A 20,397-nucleotide genomic window follows, 5' to 3' on the forward strand; every position below is an offset into this window, starting at 1 on the left:
TGGCTCAGTTGGTGGCATTCTTGCCTCTCAGTCAGAAGGTTGTGGATCCAAGTCCCACCCCAGAGACTTAAACACAAAAATCTAGGCTGACACTCCTGTGCAGTACCGAGGGAGTGCTACACTGTTGGAGGTGCCGTCTTTCGGATGAGACGTTAAACCGAGGCCCCATCTGCTCTCTCAGGTGGATGTATAAGATCCCATGTCACTATTTCGAAGAAGAGCAGGGGAAGTTATCCCCAGTGTCCTGGGCCAATACTTATCCCTCAATCAACATCACTAAAAAAAAATTATCTGGTCATTATCACATTGCTGTTTGTGGGACCTGGTTGTGAGCAAATTGGCTGCCGTGTTTCCTGCATTACAATGGTGACTACACTACAAAAAGTACTTCATTGGCTGCAAAGTGCTTTGGGACGTCCTGAATTCGTGAAAGGCGCTATAGAAATGCAAGTCTTTTTCTTTCTAATCCCTTCATTTCGGTCAATGTACAGTATCCAGTCAATTTTTATCTCCCTTCTGCGCCGAGGAGCCTGTCTCCATCAAATTGGCCGAGCTGAATGGGAAGCATCTAATTGGAACTCGGTTATCAGAGATGTGTCTGCAAATGAATCTCATTTGGATTTCATCATGTGGATGTTAGCGGCTGTCACTACCCTTTCCCTTCAGCTCCTTCTGCAGTGTTTGCAGTCTATTGCAGGACCTCTGTGGCAAGACTCCGGGGTAAATCTTCATCTTCACCACCTGGGCTGTATTCAAGTGGAGCCTGTGGTACAACCCGCCAGATTTTAATTTGGGCTATCTATGCCAGATCACCAGCCAGATGATGAAGATGAAAATCTGCCCTACAGCATTTTTTAAATCTTAACTATACTATCATTCTGGATGCCAAAATCATCGGTTCTTAAATTTCCCAGTCCAGTGATCTGTCTTGCTCTTTTAATATTCCTTGGGGTGGATCATGTGTTCTACTCAAATATTCAAAGAGGAATGAATAAAAGTGATGGATTAGAGCAGACTTGTCACGCTGTCGTCCACTGACAGAATATTGATACGATGCCTTGTTTGATGTCCACTTGGAACGGGTTCTGCAATATAAGTAGAGTATCAATTGCTTGAAGCAACCTCCCAGATGGCTCTTGAAACCCTTGTAATTACACAGTAAAATTTACTGGCATAAACAATGATGCATTCTGAGTAAAACAAATCCTGTTTACCGCGAAAGACCTTTCAATGCTTCATTGACGGATTCTGAATATTGTTCGCCCCTTAAAGCGTTCAACTGACACAACAGTGAATTAATAAGGGTGAATTCCTGTATTTAACATACTTTTGATTGATCTACCTCAGCAGCTCCCATTTGTCAGCATTCACTGCATAGATCTAGTGTTGAAAACATAGCGGGAGCCAACAAATGCATCCAGAAAACCGTTCATTTGAAATGAATGAGTCTTTATTACAAGATCATTCACGCATAACCAAGACAATGGGCACTGCCTAAGGATTTGTGGTTCAATCACTCCATTACCTAGCAGCCGATGAACATTCTTTCTGCTTGTTCCTTCTGTTGCAGAGGGGAACCTGTTTGATATTTGACAACTTGGGGGTAGTTTTTAAAGGTATCTGTAAAATAATAGGCCACTTGCATTTATTGAGGGTGTCTCGATGAGCTGGAGAAAATATCCTGCAATCCCGGCAGTGAGCCTTTCACCCCTGTCCTTTGCTGGCTGAGAGATAGTGACCAGGAGTACTGAAACCCTATACGTTGGTGTCTAGTATCTGCAATTGGCAGGCAACAAAGGCCAACTTAAATTTAATAAACAGCTAGTGTTCTAGTTAGGGGGGTGGGATGGGGTCGGGGGAGGAGGTGCGGTGAGCTGGTGGGGTGAATTTCTATTCCTATGGAGTGAATTTTCATGTGTCCACTTCCATTGGACAGAAGCCGAACCTTGCAAGCCCAACACCTGCCCAATGGAATCCGTGTGAGGCCCGAACCATTTTCGTGGTCAGGCCTCATTTGAATAATGTCGGTGAGCTTCTAGCACTGATGGGCGGCTCGCTAATTGCAGCGGCGGTACATTACACCATTCGAGCAGCAGTTTACAGAGTAAAATTGATACTTATATTACCACTTATACTCTGGGTAGAAGCCACAACCGTGAGTAAGCTGCACCCGGTGTCTTTTGTCTCTCATCTCTCCTCGTCTTCCAGGTGTCTCCTTGATTCTTCCTGAAATCTTCTACTCCTGAAATCTTCTACAATTTGTGGCTGTTAAGACCCCCTTCTTACACCTTTACTCTCATTCAAAAGCTATGGAGTCCTCCTGAACCAATCACTGGCTGACACCCAAACTCCAATCAAAAAGCAGGTACCACCCTGGCATACGCAGGTTTTTGGTCTGATGACACTCTCACATCATCTGTTTTTGATCATCAGGACTCATATCTGGGGTAGCTATGGCAATACAAAAGGAATATGTCACCGTCAGTTGAGATACAGCCCCTGCTGTTGGCCTTTGTTTTTATAACTCACTGCGGATGTTCTAACGTTCCAGCACAATGGTAACGGCACCTAACCTTGGTTCCCAGGCTAACTGTAGTCTATTCGACCATGGCAATCTCTTCCTCACCCCAGGTTGTCTGGCTACAGCTCACTCACAGACTTTTAAGCATAATAAAAAGGATAACCTGAGTTATGTATAACATGTAATCATTGCATGCAGTTGAGGATTACAAATTTCTATATTTAATCCTTACACATGATTATAGATCTATTACTGATGATTGTAAGATATTAATGTTTATAAGATATCAAAACAAGTATTCAAAAAAAAACAACTAACATGTAATTCATCACAATCTTACCGTCCCTGCCTCTTATCTCAGTCTCTGGAATTCCGTTAATTCTCTCCGCTTTTCTCACAGACTGACTGTTGCTTCGCTAACAAGGCTTGTTGGAGTCGGCATTTTTAATATTTGTTCAAGCAGGCTGAACGCCTCTTTCTTCCATTTAAAAATCTAACCGGGTCTACCCAAGGCATATTACACCAATTTAAAAGCATGATTATTCAAGAATCGGCGCGCATTGACTAACAAGTTACATAATACGAACTTAAACCTAAAACTAATAATGCTTATTTCATTTCGTCCAAGTTAGTTAGTGGGAATCTGAACTGGGGATTTCTCAGGATTCTTACACCATTGGTACTTGATAGTTGCAACTGGATCCTGTGTGTGTCATACAAACACGCCAGCTACAAACCGTATAACAATTACATTTTAATTTCATGTTTTTGTTTTTGTTTTTTGTAAAGTTAACCCTTGACAACTGTACCAGATTACTGGTGCTCTTAAACTGAACTAAAGGACTCTTTTAAGAAGCCATGGTGTGGAGATGCCGGAGTTGGACTGGGGTGGACAAATGTAAGAAGTCACACGACACCAGGTTATAGTCCAACAGCTTTATTTGAAATCACAAGCTTTCGGAGCGCTGCTCCTTCTTCAGGTGAAGTGGAGAAATGCATAAAGACACAGCTTATATAGTCAGAGAATCATGTCAGATGTTTACAGGTAACCTTTCCAACTGCCATTTATCACACCTCGGCAGAGAGATAATCACAGCAGTCAAAGGTGTGAATGGTGTCCAAACAGGTCAGTCAGGGAAACATTACATCAAAGAACAATGAGGTGGGATGGATGGACACCGCGCAACAATCACCAGGCAGGAGTGTTCCCTCCCAGTCGGGGAACACTTCAGCAGTCAAGGACATTCTTCGGGTAAGCATTCTCCAAGGTGGCCTTCGAGATACACGACAACGCAAAATCGTCGAGCAGAAACTGATAGCCAAGTTCCGCACCCATGAGGACGGCCTTAACCGAGATCTTGGGTTCATGTCACGCTACATGTAACCCCACCTGATGCAGGGTCATCCAGACTCGAGTCGACATTGGCTTGTTCTCTCTACACAGATGCGGCCGGACCTGCTGTGATTTCCAGCCAAAAAAAATGTTTTTTGTCTGTTTTTTTGTTTTTCATACAGACCCCAGCATCTGCAATATTTGACCCCTTGTGACCCCACCTCATTGTTCTTTGATGTAATGTTTCCCTGACTGACCTGTTTGGACACCATTCACACCTTTGACTGCTGTGATTATCTCTCTGCCGAGGTGTGATAAATGGCAGTTGGAAAGGTTACCTGTAAACATCTGACATAATTCTCTGACTATATAAGCTGTGTCTTTATGCATTTCTCCACTTCACCTGAAGAAGGAGCAGCGCTCCGAAAGCTTGTGATTTCAAATAAAGCTGTTGGACTATAACCTGGTGTCGTGTGACTTCTTACATCTTTTAAGAAGAGCTGGATAAACGTCAGATGAGGATTGGGATTGAAGGTTACAGTCATTTTTGGGGCTTCTGGAACCAGGAAGCAGCCAGTCAAAGAAAGAAAGACTTGCATTTCTATAGCGCCTTTCACAACCTCTGGACATCCCAAAGCGCTTTACAGCCAATGAAGTACTTTTGAAGTGTAGTCACTGTTGTAATGTGGGAAATGCTGCAGGCAATTTGTGCACAGCAAGCTCCCACAAACAGCAATGTGATAATGACCAGATCATCTGTGTTTTTTGTGATGCTGATCGAGGGATAAATATTGGCCAGGACACCGGGGATAACTCCCCTGCTCCTCTTTGAAATAGTGCAATTGGATCTTTTATGTCTACCTGAGAGAGCAAAAGGGGCCTCGGTTTAACATCCCATCCAAAAGACAGCACCTCGTGACATTGCAGCGCTCCCTGGAGAGTCAGCCTAGATTTATGTGCTCAAGTCTCTGGAGTGGGACTTGAGCCCACTAACCTTCTGACTCAGTAGGTGAGAGTGCTACCTGTTAAGTCTGTGGGTTGTATTATAAATAATCACAGACTCCACTGTTAACAAAATAAAACACGTCTTTACTATTCAGAGGCTCGGGCGATTCTGCCCTAGTTAACGTATCACAACCCTTATATACTGGTGTGGTCACTATCGGTATTACAGTATACATGAGCCAATAGATAGTGCCACCCTAAAGTAGTGCTCTTAAAGGCGAACGGTTACATTCTATAGTTCCCTTAAAGGTAAACGGTTACATACACAACACTCCTCCCTTCCTAGCTTATTACTTACAGAATCCCGTTAAACATACAATCTTCAACTTTATATAAACAGTTTGCAGATATACTCTCGATGGAGTCAACGTCATATAACAATTTACAGATATACTCTCAATGGAGTCAACGTCATATAACAGTTTACAAACATACTCTCAGTGGAATCAGTTTACAGGTTCAGTCTCTGTGGGAACAGTTCATAAATTCAGTCTCTGGTATTAATTCGTTCCAGACAGCATCCTTCATAGCCTTTTTTTTTTTTAACAGCTTGTACTTTCGTCCTGTTGAACCAGCAGTGCAGACTTATACAACCCACTGGCTGTCTTGATAATGTCCCTGGATTTTTTTTTACAAATTTAGCACCTTTCGTAGTGTTCGGACTGAGGTAGTAGAAGTAATAATATTTTAAACAGTTATTATTTTCTGCTTCTTCTTTTTCTTTTCTGCCTTTTTGAAACTCTCCGAGCTCTTTTCCCGGCTGCCATCTGTAGCGCCACCAACTCTCTATGTTCCTTAGACCTTAAGTGCTTCCTCAGGATTTCAGCACTTTGGGAGTTCCCATCACAATTTGGGCAGACCACATCCTCATAACATTCGGTGCCACTCAACAGGTCAAAACCCTTCTTCAAGCAATCATATTCATCCTGCTCTTCCTCGGATGTCTGCCCTTCCTTCCCTCCTGGCCTCATTTGTGCGTTCAATCCTTTCCCTTCCTTCAGGGATTTCGTTATCAGGCTATTTAATCCTTCTACTGAAGTAGCTGTTTCCCCATTCTCCTGTTCCCCTGGACGTAATTCAGCGTACTCCTCCATTTCATCCATCATTTTCTCCAATGCTTTCATCTTCTCTTCCTCTTGTACTTTGGCTTCCAGTGCTTGGAGAAGTTGCGCCTCGATGCTCTCTAGCTCATGTTCAGGGCCCATTCCCAGTTGAAACTGTTCTTCAAGTCGGTCAACCTCGGTAATTGCCGCCTCATATTTGTCTTGGGCTTCCTTCCATATTTTTATGAGTTCTGCCATGTCTTTCACCTCTACATCCTCATCTATGTATGGAACTTCTACCGATGAGTCTGTCTTGGCCCTGAGCTCCTCAAGAATTTCCTGCAGCCTTTGGACTTCTTGCTCATGTTCAACCTTTAGTTGCTCATATACTTCCAACGAAACTAGCTTTTCGGAGGTTGCTGAGTTAACCCCCTCCAGAATTGTAGTCTGGGCCTGTTCATACTGTTTTTTCAACTTCTCGCACTCTGCTTGTAAGGAGTCGTAGAGAAGAACTGGAATAAAATCCTGGCTTCCTGAAGATTCCTCTTCATTTGTTTCTTTCGCAATTTCCTGTTGGAGTTCAGCCAAGGCTGCTATGCTATCTGCCTCTCGAAGTCTCACTGCCATCAACTCTTCTTTATTCTTGCAGTCCATCTCAGCCATTTCCCGTTTACTTTCATTTAACTGAGTGAGTAGTCCCTTATTTTGGGCTGAGAGATATTGCACCTTCTCATGTAGACCCTTGCACTCCTTCTCTGCTTGAGCCAGTAGGTTCTGTTGTCTTTCCAGACTCTCCCATTCGGTGTCATAGAACTTTTTCATTGTTTTCATCTCTTGTACGAGGCGGTAACTTAATTGTTCTAATTGTTGTTGTACTTTGAAATAGCGTTGAGTTCGAGCCCGGTGTTCCTCCGTAATGCATATGTCTGTAGCTTGAACAGACTCAGAATTCTCTGTCTTTATGCACGCCATCGATTTTCCAACCTTAGTCTGTGAGTTAATGTTAACCTTGTTTTTCATACATAAGCTGGACTTATCGTCTTCCGGCTCAGAGTCTGAGCTGCTTGTCTGCACCGAGTCCTCACTCGTCATTGCTTGTCGGTAGTGCCATTCCATGTCTATTTTCTTGATCCACTCCCGTCCTAGAAGTGGTGGTCCTCCCTCAGGTAGTACATACAAATTCATTCTTGGGTGTACTTTACCCCTATCTCTCACCTTGACTCTTATTTTCCCCATGGGGTATACGCGATGCCCCGTGTATGTCTGTAATACGAACTTGGTATTTCTTAAGGGTATGTGAGAGAATAGTCGGTGGTAGTCCTTTTGGTTGATGACTGATACAGCTGATCCCGTGTCCAGCTCCATTCGTACTTGGACTCCAGCTATTTTTAGTGTGACCCAGATCGTCTGTAGATCAGTTACTTTACCCACATTGTGGATTCTCAGACCATCCAACTCCTGGCTGTTTGGGTCTGAGTCTGAATTTTGTTCGTCTGAACTCTTTTCAGCCACCTGATGCACCTTGTTGTACTTTTCTTGTGGTGGTGGCTTCCTTTGTTTGTTGGTCTTCTTTCTGGACCTGCATACCTTCGCGATGTGACCCAGTTTGCCACATTTCCTGCACTCTTGATTCTTAAACCAGCACTGATTCTGGTCGTGCGTTGTCTTTCCACAACGGTAGCATTTGGAAATGCTTGCAGTCATTTGGTCCACCCCGAGTGCCGCCGCCTTTAGCTGCATTTCCGCCGTTCCTTTCACTGCGGCTTCGTGCGATGAAGCTATGAGGACAGCCCTGTCCAGTGTGAGGTCGTTTTCCTCCAGGAGTCGCTTCTGCGTTCCTTCTTTGGCCAAGCCGCATACGAACTTGTCCCGCAGCGCCTCTGTCAAATTCCCTCCAAACTGGCAGTATTTCGCTAGCTTACGCAGTTCGACTAAGTATTCCGCATTGCTTTCATCTTGCCTCTGGGTTCTGGCGTAAAATTTAAATCGTTCAGCCAGCATCAACGGTGTGGGGTTCAAGTGATCCTTCAGCACTGCTACGATCTCTTCGAAGGTCTGGTCCACTGGTTTAACTGGTGCTATTAGATGTTTCAAAAGCCCGTATGTTTTTGCTCCCATCGAATTTAACAAAGTTATTGCCTTGTCGTCATCCTCAATGTCGTTGGCTACGCAATATATTTCTATGCGTTCCACATACGTGGCCCAGTCTTCTATTTCAGCATTAAAGTCATTAATATTTCCTCGCTTAGGCATCTTCTTCTCTTTTCGAGTACAGTACAAGTATTACTTTACTTATTATTAATTTTCTTCTCTCTTCTTGAGAACACCACAAGTATTGCTGTACTTATACTTATTTTCCCTCTCTTCTTGAGAACACACCAGCCTTTCTGAAAAATCTTATTACTTTCCTGAAATTCTTAATAATTTCCAAGATGGCGGTTTCCCGCTTCTTCCTTCTTCTTCAGCGGTTTCCCCGCGAAAAATGGCGGCTTTCCCGCGCTTCTCGCTCTCCCCGCCCACTTCGATGGCGGTTTTCCCGCGCTTCTCGGCGCTCTCCGCCCACTTCAATGGTGGTTATCACCCGTTCCCCGACGCTGACTTTCAGCCCGAGTGCGGCTCTTATCAGCGGATGCGATCGATGGCCCGGCTGCGCCTCGCACTTGAAAGCGGGCCCCGGCCTCTGGCTCACCCGCTCGCGCGGATCTTGCTCGCTCCCTCCCGGGCTCTGGCTTACCCGCTCGCGCGTTTCACCGCGGCTCTTATCAGGGATTGCGATCGCCCTTATCTCCCGATCGGTGGCACTGTCTTTGCAGCCAACGCTGCGGCTTACCCACGAGGTTATGGAGGCTTCAGGGTCCTAATGCCTGTCGCTTCCAGCCTGTCGGTTCCAGACTGGTGAGGATTGAAACCTCTCTTCAACGTCCTGTCTTCGGACGAAGCCGCCGTGGAACAACTGCCGCAGGGTTCGAATCCTGACTCGTCGCCAATGTTAAGTCTGTGGGTTGTATTATAAATAATCACAGACTCCACTGTTAACAAAATAAAACACGTCTTTACTATTCAGAGGCTCGGGCGATTCTGCCCTAGTTAACGTATCACAACCCTTATATACTGGTGTGGTCACTATCGGTATTACAGTATACATGAGCCAATAGATAGTGCCACCCTAAAGTAGTGCTCTTAAAGGCGAACGGTTACATTCTATAGTTCCCTTAAAGGTAAACGGTTACATACACAACACTACCCACAGAACCACAGCTGACAAGTAAATAATGTGTGTTTTAGGTGTCGGCCATGGCTCATTGGTAACACTCTCGCCTCTAGGTCAGAAGGTGGTGAGTTCAAGGCTGACTCCAGAGATTTGAATATATAATCTAGACTGACATTTCAGTGCAGTACTGAGGGAGGAAAAACAGAAAATGCTGGAAATACTCAGCAGGTCAGACAGCATCTGTGGAGAGAGAAACAACCGCTAGCCCTGGAATTAAATTAAATTACAATTAATTACATTATTTTAAAAACTTGCTAGCCTGGGCATTGCTCTGTTTTTTTTTAAAAAGAACTCACAAACAGATCCTGTGACATTATTTAATGAATTATTGTTACAAGACAGCGCCTCACAGGGTCTACTAGCCCCGTAGGTAAGAAATAACAGCAGGCATTGAGTTCCAGAAGTACATACTGCTTTACATTATACAGCTATAGAAATAAAATAACTTACATTTCTATAGCGCCTTTCGTGACCTCAGGATGTCCCAAAGCGCTTTACAGCCAATGAAGTACTTTTGAAGTGGTTACTGTTGCAATGTAGGAAACGTGACAACCAATTTGGTCCCACAAGACAAATGTAAGGTCCCACTAACAGCAATGAGATCATCTGTTTTAGTGATGCTGGGTGAGGGATAAATATTGGCCAGGACACTGAGGAGAACTTCCATGATCTTCTTTGAAATAGTGCCACGGGATCTTTTATGTCTTTAATAGGCATTAAATTGTTTCTAAGAATATGATTCTTTTGCGTTTAAAGAATTCATCAACAAGTGCCAGTGTGACAATATTCAATTAAATATGGATAGGAGCCTGGAGAAGACGACATTATATAATCTCACTGCAATGTAATTGTGACTCCTACGCTAGACTGGAAATGGGTTTTGTAGAAGCAAAAGATTTTAATATTGATGCCATTTTGAATGTAAAATTCAAACCCAACAGCTGTACGATAGCAAAATACTACCCAACAGCTGTCCAACCTGATCAGTCGGGAGTGCCAGCATATGTCTGATAATCAACCAGTCGCGCTATGAGATAGTGACATGAAGGAGGCAGACTTTGCAGTTGTATTTTAAACAGGAAAGTCTGTTCAAGGAGTCACTGTTGCATCAGCCTCGATAAATGATCCCATTCGACTTTGGGTCCCGCTGGGAGTCAGGATGAGAAACGTCAGGCTTCCACAGATTGGTATAAGTTTCACAGTATCTGGTTGTTTCGAAGGCCAAATACCAAGTGCAAATTTGCTTCTGTTGCCAATTTTGATTTTGAATCTACCAACAGATCAGGATGAATGTAGCCATTTACGGAGCATCAGGGCACCTGACAATGATGGAGGTCAATGTGGCAGTGCTGAACATTGAACCCATTTACTCATAGAATTTAACAGCACAGAAGGAGGCCATTTGGCCCATCGTGCCTATGCCGGCTCTTTGAAAGAGCTACCCAATTAGCCCCACTCCCTTACTCTTTCCCCCCGAGCCCTGCAATTTTCTCCTCTTCAAGTATTTATCCAATTCCCTTTCGAAAGTTACTATTGAATCTGCTTCCACCACCCGTTCAGGGTCAAAATCTATCAAAGCCCTTCTGAAAATCCATGCACTATCTCTGCGGCATTCCCTTTTATCTATGCTATCAGTAATGCTTTTTAAAAATGTTTTAAATTTAACAAAAGTATTTTCTCACATTTACATTATGTAAGGCAGAAGTTTGCGAATCCATTGCTAAGGCTCAAGTTTCTTTATAAAACGGTCAATAGCCAGCTCAATGAGGTCAGGCTGTCTCGATCCATTTACTTTCATACTTTCTGGTAACATATTAAAATTATAGCGTAGGTCACTGAAAACTACAATGTAAAGATTTCCTATAGGAATTCGAATGTATAAATAGCCACACTTACCTGGGACGTTTACCTGTTGCATTTCCCTGCGATGCTAGTATGTGGCACTCGAATAAGATTTTTAATATTAACCATGTGACTTACCTGTTACAACTCCCTGTAACACCATCACCTGGTACTGTATTATCTTTGACCAACAAATTACTCAAAATGCTTTCTGGGGAAAAAAAATGATTTTTTTTTACTCAGCAACTGAAATTTCCCTTGTCCAAAAATAAGGTTTTACACAAAATAATGTTTTAAAAAAGTTATCGCATTACTCAATAACATGATTCCATTTATCCATTGAATTCACCTCCAAGCCTCCCTGTTCTATTTGACCAGTGTGATTGCTTGACCTGTAGCAAGGAAGCGCGTGTTTTCTGCTACCTCCGACCCCAGCAATAGGAGATTCAAGAAACTTAAACAAAATGCTGAGCTGAGAGTGGTAAGAGAAAGGGAGGTTCTTGATGGAGGCAGGAAGCTCCTGAAGTGATTAGGAGCAGGTAGGGACTAAAATTTGCATACCTGGTGTGCTTAAGTAATGAAAGGGCCAGAATGAAAAGAAATGGAAAACTGGTCATTAGCATCTAAAGGCTTTCTGACACTTTTTGGGGGGGATTTTTTTAAATAGGGTTTTGTTTTGAGATAGTGAAGTGCACTGTGTGTATTTTGAGTAGCTCAGTCATTTCTGATTGGCTCAAATACCACGTTCACTGAAAGGCAACCAATCAGCATGTTCCGCAATGCAAGGGCATCAGCCATTTTCCCACAACCTGCGGATGTGTTGGATTGGTGCCGGTAAACTGTTAATTATATATTTCAATTTTGCAAAGTTAAAAATTACGTTTCTTGAAAGCCTTTATAAGATTGTTCAGCCAGAGAATAATTTAAGTGATAGATGGATACTGGCTGCCTATTTCATAGTACTCATTCGAGTCAGCTACATAGAAACAGGCAAAAGGCATTTTCACTCCCAAGAAACTTCAACCGTTTGAGAGACCGAATGATAAACTAATCACAGTAGTAAAGAGTACGGAGCTCTCTATCATTATCAAACACAGAATTATGAATAATATTTCAGCTACTCTTTTGCATTTTTAATCTTCACCAAGACACTTTTTTTCCTCCACCAAACCATTTACTGTTCCGATTTCATCAAGGGACATTCTTGAACCTTCTTTTGTGCCAACTTTAATTTTGTTATGATTACATTTTTGATAATGCCTCTTATTTCCTTTTTCGAATTTTACGCTTCCTTACGTTAATGTTTTTTCTACAGGTTTTGAAGTGCCCGTTTGTAAAAGGTGGTGAAATCATTTTTATTAACATGGAGAGAGTTCAATGTTTAAACTTTTATGTATTGGAAGTTCTTTTGGCTTCAACCGGCATCTGCAAGAATAATTCTCAGTACCATCTGCAAATTGCATGGTAGAGTCGGAACCCACAATATATTTGTTAACTTAAAATGTGGTTGGCACATTCTTCATCCCACCATAGTTCTGATCCAACAATTCTATGAACGAAACAATTTCCCTTTCAGCCCCATTATGCAAATTTCCAAATACAAAACTGCTTTCCGCTCTGCAGAATTCCAGCAAACTGAAGCAATTCCCACTCTCTTATTGTATAGAGAATTAACGGCATTCCATCGCCCTAACCACACTCCCACTGTGCTGAATTACAGTGAACCAAACTGCTTCATATTTGCTTCCAATACACAAAATTCCTAATCCAGTGTACGTAAAAATTCTTCTTCTGAACATAAAATGATCCTCCCAGCCAAAGAAATCCACTCCTGCCTTGCTGGGGTCAGGGTGGGGTCAGCTCATTAGTTATGGCTTTGGCAATTGCCTGTGCCAATATGGGCACAGCTTTGGAGGCAGGAAATATGGTACTGGATGGCTGCTCGGGGTTGGGGGGGGTGGGGGGGGTGCGGGCTGCTGGTTTCCCCTCACCAAAAAATGTAGGCTTCCCAGATAATTGGCCCACTTTAGTGGAGCAACAATTAAACATGTCCTTACAGTATTTCCGGGGTCTTTCAGTTCATGACCTTGGCCTGAAGACCCCGATGGACCCCACATCGGCCAGTCCAGTGACCCACCGCCCCCCGAGATCTCTGCGCTCCTCTACTTCTGGCCTCTTGAGCATCGCCGATTTTAATCGCTCCACCATTGGCGGCCGTGCCTTCAGCTGCCGAGGCCCTAGGCTCTGGAATTCCCCTGAACCTCTCCGCCTCTCTACCTCTCTTTCCTCCTTTAGGACACTCCTTAAAACCCACCTCTTTGACCAAGCTTTCTGCCCGAATATCCCCTTATGTGGCTCGGTGTCAAACTTTGTTTGATAACGCTCCTGTGAAGCGCCTTGGGACGCTTTACTATGTACAAGTTGTTGTTGTGAAGAGGAGTCAGGAGCCATGGGAATTCTGCTGTGGCAAACCCTTCGCTCCAGCTCCACCTTCTCCCACACCATGGACAATGAAGGGACAGATGGAAGTTCCGACCGCCACCATCAGAAGCTGCCAGCATCTGGGCGGAGACCTGGCGCTTTCAGGTCCCGCCTGAATCTGCTACCCTTATGCCTGAATCTGCTACCCTTATGCCTGACTCCTGGCCAACCCAGGCTGGGAGTGCGCCTCGGGCGCTAAAGGAATTCGGAACCCTAGTCGTTAATGTTCCCTATATTCAGTAGAGCCGAATTTCACCTAGAACCTTCAACATATTTAATCCAGTCCAAAGAAAGAAAGAGCTGGACTCGGACAGTACTTTATCCTGCCACTGAAATGTCTCAAAGTGCTTTCCAAATTGATTTACATTTGGAGTGTAGTTATGCCGTTATGTAGGTAAACAGTATTGCTGTTGTTTAGGCAAACAGTGCTACTCATATGAACTGAGGGATCCTCATCTTCTGTATTGGAGCTGCTGATCCATGAGACCCTGGGCCTCCACTCACAGCCCACCCATCTGTCACATGATGCCAGTGCAGGGACTCAGCCCTTTTACCTCTCCTCCTGCTGCAGGGCTCATAGACCTTGATGAAAACTTTAGTGCATAACACTGGCCTAATCTCATTCAGGTCGGAGCAGTTTTTGTTTGGATGGAGCTGGTGAAGGAAGAATTAAGTGGGTTGTGGTACAACCATGTGAAAATTGCCTATTTGGATGCGGAGTTGCCATAATTCTTCATACGAATTCAATTGTATCATTGACATTCATTAAAAAATACTATAATCTTGATCTGTTTTTGATATCTGGACAGAATTGCTCCTGCAGCCTTAAGATGGTTGAAAGCATTGAAAGCAAATAGCAAAGGATTTTTTTATTTTCTCTGCAGTGAAGTCAGTTTACTGATGTATCATTGGGTTCGGCTGATGATTAATTTTCCATGGGCTACACTTTATCATATATATTAGATTCTCAGAGTGCAGCACCTTTAGTAAGTTATCAGTCACTGAAGATATATGACACTTGGAGCCCATCTGTCAAAGCCATTGTACTGATAATTATACTGTTTAATAATAAACAAAAATGACAAAGTATTGACAGTTAAGCCTTCAGGTACACCTACATGATACCATAAATTATTAAGTATAATATGCTTCCATGTTTGACTATTCCAACACACTCGTGGCTGGCCACCCACATTCTACTCTATGTAAACTTGAGGTGATCCAAAACTCGGCTGCCCGTGTCCTAACTCTCACCAAGTCCCGTTCACCCATCACCCCTGTGCTCGCTTACCTACATCGGCTCCCGGTTAAACAACGCCTCGATTTCAAAATTCTCATCCTTGTTTTCCAATCCCTCCATGGCCTCTCACCCCTTCCTATCTCTGTAATCTCCTCCAGCCCCACAACCCCCCCGAGATATCTGCGCTCTTCTAATTCTGGCCTCTTGAGCATCCCTGATTTTAATCGCTCAACAGTTGGCGGCCGTGCCTTCAGCTGCCTAGGCCCTAAGCTCTGGAATTCCCCGCCTAAATCTCTCCGCCTCTCTACCTCTCTTTCCCCCTTTAAGACACTCCTTAAAACCTGGTCATCTGCCCTAATCTCTCCTTATATGGCTTGGTGCCAAATTTCCTGTCTTATAATACTCCTGTGAAGCGCCTTGGGACATTTTACTACTTTAAAGGCGCTGTATAAATACAAGTTGTTATTGTTGTATAATACACACACTCTCTTATGGCTTTTGAACTGGCCACGTGCCCTGGCAAAGGTTTTGGTGCAGCAGAGGTGCATAAGGTAGTTGAGTACACTGAGGTGTGTGGCAGTAAGTGAACGTAGAACTTCTGTTCAATTTAATTCACACATTCCACTTCAGGTAGTTTAATAAAGGTGGGTTTCACTGCTCCTGATTCCCTTGCAAATACTTTTGGATTTTAGTGCAAATGTATGAGATGCACCTCACACTTTTGTACAATGTTGTTGTGAAAAATGTATGGCTTATACATGAAAATGTATAGTGCACATATGTACTTACTACATTTAGATATATACTTGCCATAGAGGGAGTGCAGCGAAGGTTCACCAGACTGATTCCTGGGATGGCAGGACTGTCGTATGAGGAGAGATTGGGTCGACTAGGCCTGTATTCACTAGAGTTTAGAAGAATGAGAGGGGTTCTCATTGAAACGTATAAAATTCTGACAGGGCTAGACAGATTGGATGCAGGGAGGATGTTTCCCCTGGCTGGGGGGTCTAGAACGAGGGGTCACAGTCTCAGGGTACGGGGTAGGACATTTAGGACTGAGATGAGGAGAAATTTCTTCACTGAGGATGGTGAACCTGTGGAATTCTCTACCACAGAAGGCTGTGGCGGCCAAGTCACTGAATATATTTAAGAAGGAGCTAGATAGATTTCTGGACATAAAAGGCATCAAGGGGTACAGGGAGAGAGCGGGAATATGGTATTGAGATAGAGGATCAGCCATGCTTATATTGAATGGCGGAGCAGGCTCGAAGGGCCGAATGGCCTACTCCTCCTATTTTTCTATGTTTCTATATACATGGTATTGCTCAGGGTGAGTTACAGGTTCTGCTGTTGCAAGAGGGTTGCTGGGTTGTGCAATTGGGGAATTGGTGCACATGATCAGGTTATTCATTGAGTCTTCTCTTTGCTACTTTTCAGGTACCTCTGACTGGGTTGGGGACGACTTTGTGGAAAACACAGGTGTGAGCCTGATCATTGAGCACAAACAGAGCAGGAGCAGGAAGAACAAGGCGACAATTCACAAGGAGCTAAAAGCAGTGTTTGAGAGAGACTGGAATTCCAAATATGCCAGAAGTTTGGAAATAAATACCTTTCCAGAATGCTTGAAACTTAAAACATATCAACACAAACCATCTTAATTTAATCTGGACGAAGCGATACCATTTTTTGAAGGGGCGGGTGGGTGGGGGGGGGGGGGGGTGCGGAGAGGGAAGAGAGATCTGACGTAATCACGAATATTGGAAGTTTTTTACTTTAGATCTGGGTTAAGGATAAGCATCTTATCTGATCCACTTTAAAAATAACCAAAGTATTCAAGTGATAATATAAAACAAGCAATCTTTCAATGGTCTTACTAATGGTCAAGTATCCACACCACCCTTGAACCTACGGTAGATTAGGTAATTCAGCAGAGGTCACAAGGGGGCGGGGGGTCACTGCTCTATAACATGTGACCACAGAAGCAGCTACAAAGCTACATGTGTTAGCTGAGCAGTCAAAATTAAATGAGTTGAAATCTCACTGAACAATGTTAGCAAAATCTTACGTACTGGGACAGGATTCCTTTGTCCGTTGTTATAACCGAGGCATTCGTTTTAAATGGGTTGAAATCTGCATTATTAACATTACACAGCACGATTTCAACCCAAATGGAGCCAAATTGAAGCTCCGTGTCACCAGTTTTTGAAATGATTATTTGAGCGTAGCCTCCCCCTCTATATATATCTTTTTTCTCCTGTTTTCTCCACTGGTGCCTCTGGCCGTGAGGGTGGATAGGCAAATGACCTCCCATTCTGTGCTGGCTGCTAAATACAGTAGCACTCCAATTACTATCTGTTGCGCAGAATAGCACTCCAGTTATTATCTAAGTAGACTAGCGCCCCAATAAATATCCTCTAAATAGAACAGCGCTCCTATTATTATCTGCGTTTAGTACTCATTATCAACCCATTTTCTAATGCACACAAGTTGGTAGCACACGACAGTCTGTATTTCAGCACTAAATTGGCATTCGATTGTCAGTGAGGCTCAGTATGGTTAGCGTAGAATGCTGGAAGGCCACCCAAATGCAACAGGGAATCTCTTTTGAACCTCATATTAATGCACATTGTTGGCACAAAGGAAAGGGGGCTTTTCTCTGCCTCTAGTACCACTAAGGACCACTTGCAGGTGTCTTCGTTTTCACCCTTGGGCCCCTCAACAGACCGACTGCTCCATCTGCTTCTGGCTCTTCCCCCTTCATGGCTCTCCTGGCTGAGTGGTGTCAACAGAGCCTGGCATGTATTGCTGCTTCCTCTCCTCTCTTGTGCTTCAATAAAAGCAAACAAACGCTAGTAGCAGACAATATTATTGCAGCGTCCATAGCAGGAGTGAAAATGCCAGTGGGCAGCCTGACACTGCAGCAGCGTGATTGAAATCAGGAGCTCACTGCCCGAGGTCTCCTTTGGTGCAGCTTATTGGAGGATTCCTCAGACTGGTCCTCAAGCAAGACAGTGCCCTCACCGACTAGTTTTTTTTTTGGGGCGCCTAACCAACGGCATGCAGACTGCGCGCGCCCGAACCGGGAAGCCCAAGCCTCACCCTAAATTGGTCCTCGGGCCTCATTTGAATACTTTGGGTGAGCTGCCGGTGCCTTTCACACCTCCAGAGGTAGCTCGCCCAATTCCAAGAGATCAATTTTGGGCCACCTGACTCACTGGCAGCTGTCTTCAGGTAGGCCCAGGGTGTGTAGGGGCTGCGGCATATAAAAATATAACTACAACTGTAAGCTATGAAACATAAATATTTTGTGACTGCAATTAATTGATGATCCCTAAAAATCAAAAACTGAAATGAAACATCCATTTTGCCAGACGGTAGCGACATTCAGGAGTTCTGTGGGGCACTCCTGCTCCTCCAGGCTCCAAGTCAAGCTGTAAAAAAATGTTTTACCTACCATTTTAGTGGCGGCCATTTGCTGGGCCTCATCTATGGCAGGAATACCCCGAGCAGAGCAGTCCAATTTCCCAGAGGGGTCCTAAACCCCCTCTGGCCCCCATGGTAACATATGCAAGGCGTCTTAACGCCTGTTTTAGGCAGCCGCTGGAGATGCCTGAAAAATCGGCCCAACACAATATGGGATCCACCGTATTTCAGGTGGCCTTGGGACGTGTGACGTAGCCCCGTGAATTGGTACTTTTTTGCCCTTGTTTTCTGCCCAGAAAACGGGGCACAATGAAGGGCCAATTTCTACCCCAGTGAGTAGGGTCGCCAACCCTCCAGGATTGCCCTGGAGTCTCCAGGAATTGAAGATTAATCTCCTGGACACTGCTGTGAGCCACCCAGGAGAAAAATGATAGGGGCATCAAAAAAAATTAAGTTTTTTTTCCAAATTCTTTGAATACTTTTTTTAAATTATAGAAATATTGAAAATGGGACTTCAGTTATGTGGAAAGACAAGAGAAGATGGGATTGTTCTCCTTAGAGCAGAGACGGTTAAGGGAAGATTTAATAGAGGTGTTCAAAATTGTGAGGGGTTTTGATAGAGTAAATAAAGAGAAACTGTTTCTACTGATGGGTGGGTCAATAGCCAGAGGAAACAGAATGGAGCTAATTGGCAAAAGAACCATGGGGGAGATGAGATTCTTTTTTAACACAGCGAGTTGTTACGATCTGAAATGCGCTGCCTGAAAGGGTGGTGGAGGCAGATTCAATCGTAACTTTCAAAATGGAAGTGGGTATAAACTTGAAAGGGAAAAATTTGCAGGACTCTGGGGAAAGGGCAGGAGGGTGGGTCTAATTGGATAGCTCTACCAAAGAGCCGGCACAGGCACGATGGGCCGAATGGCCTCCTTCTGTGCTGCATGATTCTCTGTACCGGCCTGTGATCAGTGGCTACTGAGAGTGATACAGGGTGACCAGATCCGAGGAATGCTGCTCGCTCCCACCGTTCCTCAGTGGACAGGGAAAGCGGACTTCTGCGTATCAAGAACTTTGCTGACCAACATCTGTACCGTTAACGCTGCAGCGATGTGAAGCCGACGCTATGTGAGACTAACTCTCGGAGTGGTTTCAGGCCCTTTGCCTAAGTGCTCATTGAGCGAATTCACGTTCATAAGAGTCCATGTTGATGCAGAGAGGAAACGGCTAAAATTCCGATTTTCCCATTGCGTGCCCCTGGCATGGAGCTTTGCCCACCAGAAACGCATATTGGGACATCGTGAGGAGAGTGCGTGTGATCTCCCAATAAGTGCACCCAGAAGGCAAGGCTCTGCATCAGAAGCATGCGCGCAGAAATTCCTCCCCGCTGTCCTGGCCGATATTTATCCCTCAACCAACAGCACTAAAAAAATCAGATTATCTGGTCATTATCACATTGCTGTTTGTGGAAACTTGCTGTGCACAAATTGGCTGCCATTTTTTTCTTCCTTCCCTCCTTCCCTCCCTTCTTGATTCTGCAATGTTTGCAACTCAGATTAAATCTTGCCTGGCTACAGTTCACACCATGTCAAAGTAGGCACTGGTATATGTGTCATGCATGCACCTTATACTTGTCACAAGTGTCCCATTCAGGAACTCCTAGCCCAATTGCATAAAACAATCCACTTGCACAAGTGCGGCCTCGAAGTGAGCCGCGGGAGCCAAATTAACAGTGGTACCTTCAACAGCAGTCGCTGTAATAAAACAATGGGTTCGGGTGGCAGGTGCAGCAATGTTAAAATATATGGAGCAGATCATATGATTCCAGTTTGTTTCTTTTGTTTTCAGCCTTGCTCTTGCTACTGTCTGCCGCATTGCCTGACAACCTGCTGTCTGCAGCATTTTCTGACAACTTGTTGTCTGCAGCATTGCCTGACAACCTGCTGTCTGCAGCATTTTCTGACAACCTGTTGTCTGCAGCATTGCCTGACAACCTGCTGTCTGCAGCATTGCCTGACAACCTGCTGTCTGCAGCATTGCCTGACAACCTGCTGTCTGCAGCATTGCCTGACAACCTGCTGTCTGCAGCATTGCCTGACAACCTGCTGTCTGCAGCATTGCCTGACAACCTGCTGTCTGCAGCATTTTCTGACAACCTGTTGTCTGCAGCATTGCCTGACAACCTGCTGTCTGCAGCATTGCCTGACAACTTGCTGCCTGCAGCATTGCCTGACAACCTGCTGT

The 20,397-nt window shown here is 44.3% G+C and overlaps 1 protein-coding gene across 1 annotated transcript in view; it reads left to right on the top strand.

Moving 5' to 3' along the window:
• The window catches only part of LOC147120964 (inactive phospholipase D5-like), a 110,513-nt gene extending 94,085 nt beyond the window's left edge, over window positions 1-16,428 (top strand). Inside the window, exon 10 of the mRNA XM_085979945.1 lies at window positions 16,174-16,428. Coding sequence (XP_085836071.1) covers window positions 16,174-16,394 — 221 coding nt within the window. The 3' untranslated portion in view covers window positions 16,395-16,428. The remainder of the gene's footprint in view (window positions 1-16,173) is intronic.
• The last annotated feature ends 3,969 nt before the right edge of the window (window positions 16,429-20,397 follow it).

The sequence above is a fragment of the Somniosus microcephalus genome, chromosome 3 (genome assembly GCF_052327205.1).
Source record: "Somniosus microcephalus isolate GS21.2 chromosome 3, FLI_Smic_1.0, whole genome shotgun sequence".
NCBI lineage: Eukaryota > Metazoa > Chordata > Chondrichthyes > Squaliformes > Somniosidae > Somniosus > Somniosus microcephalus.